Below are 7150 nucleotides of genomic sequence, written 5' to 3'. Positions count from 1 at the left end.
GCTTGCTTTACTTTTTTATGACAAGAAAAGATGCAGTTTAAAGAATGTTATTATAAAACAAGGGAAATAAAGAGTAAATTAATCAGGGGTGAAATGCACATCCCTCGGGTCATTTGGGAAATTTCATGTTACAGCTTGTGTGGACTTGGCTGTAAATCAAGTCTGTTAAAGTTATGAAACAAATTCACAAGAAAATGGCAACAGTCAGCCCTGATGGTGTGGCTTTCTGCCACACCCCCTGGGTCCAAGTGGCACACGTTTACTTAAATTTTGTTTCCAGCTCTGATTGAGCAAACTGCATGAAGGCTGCCCTGCTTGTTCTGTGACTGGCTTTAATGATTAGACTACTAATAGTTGGTCTCAACTTTCTCTTTCTTTAGGTGCCACCATGCCTGGCTCCCTGCTGTGGGTCATTGACATCTATGGGAGGGTTTACACTCTTTCCACAGCTGGGCAGATATGGGAGCTCTGCAGAGATGGCCGGCTGGAGTTCAAACGAGTCACAGCGACTGAACCGTGCTGCTGGGGGATTGCCTCAGACCACCAGGTGTATGTCTACGTACATTCCAGTGAAGTACCCATCCGCTACCAGGAGGAGACCTTTGAGAACCAGGTAAGGAAGACCACTTGCTTACTTGCAGCCTCCAAGAACCATTCTTAGTAAGGGGGACATACTTGTTTTAAAACAGTAAATGTCCATTAACCCTTTATTTAAAAGGTAAGACTTTTGACATACAGAGTGGTAGTTTTGCATTGTTTCATATCCTGTTAAAAAGCTTATAATATGTTATACCTCAGGCAGTTAAAAATCACCAGTTTATTTATAGCCATTTAGATAGATACTTTATTAATCCCAAGGGGAAATTCACATACTCCAGCAGCAGCATACTGATAAAAATACAATATTAAAGAGTCATAAAAATGCAGGTAAAAATGTATACGAGTATAAGCAGATATGATAAAGAATGCAGTAGAATATGGTACTAACGTATGTTGTAATTTGCTTATTTTTCAGTTATTTTACATATAGGTAGAGTATAATTATTGTATGTTCAGGCATTGCCTGCATTTATCCAGCATATCTCAATTTGAGCTATAAGGCAGAAATAAAGGGGTGGGCAAAAGTAGGTTTACAGTTATGAGTACACAAAACGTAATGTAATGTGAGCACTCTGAGTTAATAAAGTTAATAAAGCTATTGAATTAATCAAGTTAGTGTAATAATCATAACCTGAATGTCTTTTTCCATATGAACATCTGTAAACCTACTTTGTATATAGCAATAAAGTTTATTTTATCTTAAACAAAGTACAATGCAATCTTCCATAGCATGCAGGCCAGGTGGTGTCATTCTTAGAGTGGCAGCGTGACAGCGATAGACACCTGTACAAACATTTACAGTTCATTGCAAGACTCGAAATATGAAAGCAAGAGATGTGATCAGTGGCCGTAAGCACTCATGAGCAGGAGGACGACGGCAAGGTGGCAGGACAAGTATTGCTGTTGCCTTATTAGATATGTAATAATTACGTTGTTGATAGTGTGTTCTAGAATGCATTCTGGCTATGGGCATCACTGTGTGTAATGGTAACAGACGCTATTCATAATGTTTTGTCATCCTCTCAAAAATTATGAAAAGTGATTTAGCATCCATTAATTTGCATATTTGTTGTCCGTCAGATATGGCACACAGACTAATCTCTCTTTATAAAATCCAACGTATGTCTGTCCGCTTTTCACAAGAGAACTACTTAACGGTTTTAGATCAGTTTTTTTATTTAATTTGCTTGAACATTCTGTTGATTTTGAGACTTCTCTCATCATGCTAAGTATCATCGTTCACTTGCGGCACCAATTTATTTGTGGGAATCCTGGAGAGACGCATTGGCCCAAGGGGAGGGGGAGGCGGGGACCTCCTCACTCACTCACGCACACGCCAGTCTTGGGGCATTCCTTACCTCCGCTTAGCTAGTGAACGAGAGAACTTCTTCTTCTTTCGGCTGCTCCAGTTAGGGGTTGCCACAGCGGATCATCTTCTTCCATATCTTTCTGTTCTCTGCATCTTGCTCTGTTACACCCATCACCTGCATGTCCTCTCTCACCACATCCATAAACCTTCTCTTAGACCTCCCTCTTCTCCTCTTGCCTATCAGCTCTATCCTTAGCACCCTTCTGCCAATATCCCCTCATCTCTCCTCTGCACATGTCCAAACCAATGCAATCTCGCCTCTCTGACTTTGTCTCCCAACTGTCCAACTTGAGCTGACCCTCTCATGTCCTCATTTCTAATCCTATCCATCCTCGTCACACCCAGTGCAAATCTTAGCATCTTTACTCTGCTACCTCCAGCTCTGTCTCCTGCTTTCTGGTCAGTGTCACTGTCTCCAACCCATATAACATAGCTGGTCTCACTACCATCCTGTAGACCTTCCCTTTCACTCTTGCTGATATCCACCTGTCACAGATCACTCCTGACACTCTTCTCCACCCATTCCACCCTGCCTGCACTCTCTTTTTCACTTCTGTTCCACAATCCCTGTTACTCTGAACTGTTGATCTCAAGTGTTTAAACTCATCCACCTTCACCAACTTTACTCCCTCATCCTCACCATTCCACTGACCTCCCTCTCATTTACACACCTGTATTCTGTTCTTGTTCCTGCTGACATTAACGGATTTAGATCATTTTTTTTTCCTATAATTTGCATGAACATTCCAGTTGATTTTGCGACTTCTGTCATCGTGATAACTGTCATAGTTCAATTGCGGCAGCGATTTATAAGCGTGAAGTGAAAAGAGAGGCTGCTAGCCAAGGGGAGGGTGAGGCATAAAATTATTAAAAATTATGTGACACACTGTCTCGGACATACACTTCAATAAATACCGTTTTAGAACACACCGGTTCAGTTTATCATCCTACAGAATTTTTAAATTCCATTAATCCTCCCCAAAATTTAGCATTGAAAGTAGGAGCACCAATTATCCTTTTGAGAAACCTGAGCTCACCCAAACTTTGCAGTGGTTCCCGTCTCCAGGTCTGTCAGCTTCAGAACAACATCATAGAGGTGATGATCATCACAGCATGTGGCACTGGTGAGAGGGTTTTAATCCCTCGCATTCCTCTAATCGTGACGGACGTGCCCTTTCAATCCAAGAGATTACAGTTCCCAGTGAAGCTTTGCTTTGTGATGTCAATTAACAAGGCCCAGGGACAGACACTCAAGGTGGCAGAGGTTGATCTCAGCTCACCGTGCTTCTCGCATGGTCAGCTTTACGTGGCTTTCTCCTGGGTTATTTCCCCAAGAAACCTGTATGTCCTCGCCCCTGATAGTGAAACCAAAAATAATGTATATCAAGAGGACTTCGGATAAGAAAGCTATCAATTACATTTTTAAAAAAATTTTTTAATGATTTTTAAGTTCGTCCTCTTTCACTAGTATGTGGGTGGAGCTGCAGGGTACAGCTAGTTGGGAATATAAACTGTTTCTAAATATGGTAGTGGTGAGACGAGTTTACGTGCAGGTTGTCTGGAATTCTCAATTGTAGGATAGGCTTATTTAAGTTATTTTATACCATTGATGGTAAGTAAATAGAGCAGATGTTATTATTACTTACTAAACATGGAAGTTTTATATTGTATTTCATAGGTCATAATACCACCTAAATAAAATACATCTCTTCAAGATTAACAGTTATGAATAAATAAGTCAATTTTCATAGTTAGAACTACATTATAATATTGGCCATAAGACATTATTTCTAAGTTGAATTTGTGGCAAATGACAATAATAAGAGTCCTACTGTTTTTAATAGTAAGTTATTAGCTTTGATATCAAAATTAATACCATTAACAGCCATTACCGTATATACTTGCGTATAATTCGAGTCTTGAAACCTGAAAAATCAATCATAAAATCAGACCCCAACTTATACTCCCGTTCAAAAATGCGACACTTAATTTTTTACATCTTCTTGCCTCCTCCAATCTCGCACCAGTTTCTCAGACACATCGAATTTTGCTGCAGCACTGCTGTTAACAATTTCTTTCGCCACTTCAATGACTTTTAATTTAAAACCAGCTTCATATTTTCTTCTGATCGAACGCTCCATCGTAAGTAAGGGAGGCTCTTATGATAAAGGTGTTTGAGGGTGTGAGATACAAAAAACACAAAACAGTGCAAACATCGCTTCAGAATAGTTCAAGTATTACTGTGTGGTCACGTAGACACAATACACAGAAATAAAAAGCAGTGTGCTCGGTGGTTACTCTCTCAGGTGGGCGTTAGCATATCATAATCTCTTGTACCAATAGCGTGAGTTTTCCGCATTCGACTTATACGACCGACATTATAAAATACCGGAAATTATACAGTAAAATCAAGCCCCGACTTATCCGCGGGAGAACGTAAACGCGAGTATATATGGTAATGCAATATATCTGAACAATTAATAGCTGCCTGTAATGCATACCTCAACTAAAGTTTTACCATATTTTTAATGGCTAACAAGCGGCAGTATATCTGATAATAGACCAGGAATACTGGGGACAATTTTAAGTCACATGAGAGAAAAAATCCAACTAAATATTGTAAATGTGACAAGGAATTTAAATTTTATCTTGAAAGTCACTGCCTCCCATTTGCCCCCTAATCTGCTATACTCACTTATGTACAGATTTGTTTTTGATAGACTCCGTGGAACTCCTTAGTAAGTTTCATGTTTTTTATTTGTGTGTGTGTGGCAGCGGTGGAATCCTGTGGATGGCTTCTGTGACAGACTGCTTCCAAGTGACCGCTGGCAGTGGAGTGACATCACCGGGCTAGTGCACCAGCCTTTAGATAGCTTCCACTTGCCATCAGAACACTGGGAGTGGGAAGCTGACTGGTATGTAGATGAGAACATTGATGGAGATCCTACAGAAAAAGGGGTGAGTGTGTATAGCTGGTCTGAAATATGGAAGCTAACCCCACAGCTAGTTCTTTTACACGTTTTCCAGTTATACTGTATATCCAAAGAGGTTCTCTGGTATAGATTCAAGACAGCTGTTCTCTTTTAGGGCTGGACATATGCAATTGACTTTCCTGCTACCTACACAAAAGACAAGAAGTGGAACTCTTGCGTTCGCCGTCGAAGATGGATTCGGTATCGGAGGTACAAATCTCGGGACACATGGGCCAAGGTGTGTGTGTGTGCGTGTGTAAACATGAATCTGGTTATTGGTACATAACCTTTCTTGCTTGGAGGATAACAAGATAGTTAATAAAAACAGTATAAGCTGTGCAATGTGAAAGCCACCAGCTGTCAATGATTGTTGTGCTTTTACACCTCATGTCTGTAAAGTAACAACATTAAGGCTTTTCATACATAACACCCAGGGTTAACCATGCCAGGAAGGTACTCTGATTTACACAATCACACATATCACAATGATAAGTACTTTCCAACAACAACAGTGTTCATACGTCACAGCCAAATGTAAGGTGGCAAAGATCCTGCCCTGGCAATATGAATCCCTCATTCAGATGTGACAATAATGACCCTACAATGACATTTGAGCATCCCCCCATTTTCAAACTTAGCATAACAGTCTCAGACCTACTCTGCACCGTTCTGTGTTGCAGGGGTTGGTTGAAGGGTGTGTATTCCACAGACTGTCTTTTCAGTCTATGGTTCAGCGCTGAAAATGGGGTGCCAGCCCACTCACAGACACACATAATCAACCTAACTAGCACATTCTTAGGAACGTGGTAGCAGCAAATAGAATACCTACAGCAAAACGGCTGTAGGTACAGGTAAAATGTGCTGACTCCCCAAGGAGAATAACTAGGCATGGTATTTGAACCCAGGATGGTGATATCTATGAGACAACAATGCTACCCACCATGTTACCATAAACCCCCCACCTCCCCATTTTTAAACTTGCCAAATTCCCATCTCACATTGCAGATAGCTAGAGCCTATTGCAGCAGCATTGGAAGCTCAGCAGAAACCGTCCTTCAGAAAGGTGTTGCTCTCATTGTGGCAGATATTTTCATGCGCTCACACCGAGTTAAACTACAGTCAACATTTGGTCTTATCCAAATGTCTTTTGGGTGAAAGAGAGATGCCCAGACACCCGGTGGAACATCTATGTAAACAATGGGTGAATGTGCCAACTCCAAACCGTTATTGACTAAGGCCAGAATTCAAACCCACTGTCCTGACACTGTGAGGTAGCAGCGCTAACCATGACGCACACATAAGCAATTCCTGTAGATTCTCCTCCTAAGTTGTGGCTTGGTAAAATGACTTGTGAAGTGTTCTAAGATTCTTGACTCCATGCTTCTTTGCAAATGCCTTGCTGCAGTAGACTGCATGTAAGACAAGGGCCCTTTTAATAACAACCATAATCATTTCTGTCTGGATATTTTAGAATGTTGAACCAAAGGAAAGAAGAGAGACTGAGCAATAGGATACTAACATAATATTGCAGATAACAAAATGGGAATGCTGGGTCTAAGCCCAGCATTCATTCTGCACGCTGAAATGAGAACTTAAAAAGCTGTAGCAGCATTGTTTTTTAAACTTGCAATGCACAATTAGAGGAAAGGTATTTGAAGACAGCAGTATGTTGGATGTTTCTTGCTTGTTGTCCTTGGTTATACCTCTCTCTGTCTCTCTCTCTCTATCTCTATCTATCTATCTATATATATATATATATATATATATATATAGATGTCTCTCTGTCTGTCTGTATGTCTGTCACAAGAGAACTACTTAACAGATTTAGATCGGGTTTTTTTTCTATAATTTGCTTGAACATTCCTGTTGATTTTGCGACTTCTTTCATTGCGGTATGTATCATAGTTCGCTTGCGGTACCGATTTATTTGCACGGGTCGAGGGGAGGGGGAGGGCCCTCCTCACTCACGTGCCAACCTCGGAGAGTACCTTACATCCGCTTAGCTAGTGAACTAGAGAACTACTTAATGGATTTAGATCGGGTTTTTTTCTATAATTTGCTTGAACATTCCAGCTGATTTTGCAACTTCTCTCATTGCACTAAGAATCATAGTTCGCTTGCAGGAGCGATATATTTGCACTAATCCGAGACAAAGGCTGCGGGCTGAGGTGAGGAGGAGGTGTGGTGTCAGGAGTGGGGATCTGGGCAG

The 7150-nt window shown here is 40.9% G+C and overlaps 1 protein-coding gene across 1 annotated transcript in view; it reads left to right on the top strand.

Moving 5' to 3' along the window:
* The first annotated feature begins 380 nt into the window (after positions 1–380).
* Positions 381–7150, top strand: part of tecpr1a (tectonin beta-propeller repeat containing 1a) — a 38360-nt gene continuing 31590 nt past the window's right edge. The window contains exons 1-3 of the mRNA XM_028814219.2: positions 381–613; positions 4745–4927; positions 5057–5179. Of these exons, the coding sequence (XP_028670052.1) occupies positions 389–613; positions 4745–4927; positions 5057–5179 (531 nt within the window). The 5' untranslated portion in view covers positions 381–388. The remainder of the gene's footprint in view (positions 614–4744; positions 4928–5056; positions 5180–7150) is intronic.

The sequence above is a fragment of the Erpetoichthys calabaricus genome, chromosome 11 (assembly GCF_900747795.2).
Source record: "Erpetoichthys calabaricus chromosome 11, fErpCal1.3, whole genome shotgun sequence".
NCBI lineage: Eukaryota > Metazoa > Chordata > Cladistia > Polypteriformes > Polypteridae > Erpetoichthys > Erpetoichthys calabaricus.
Note: the sequence above shows the minus strand (reverse complement) of the source record. Positions and strands in the feature narration are given on the sequence as shown.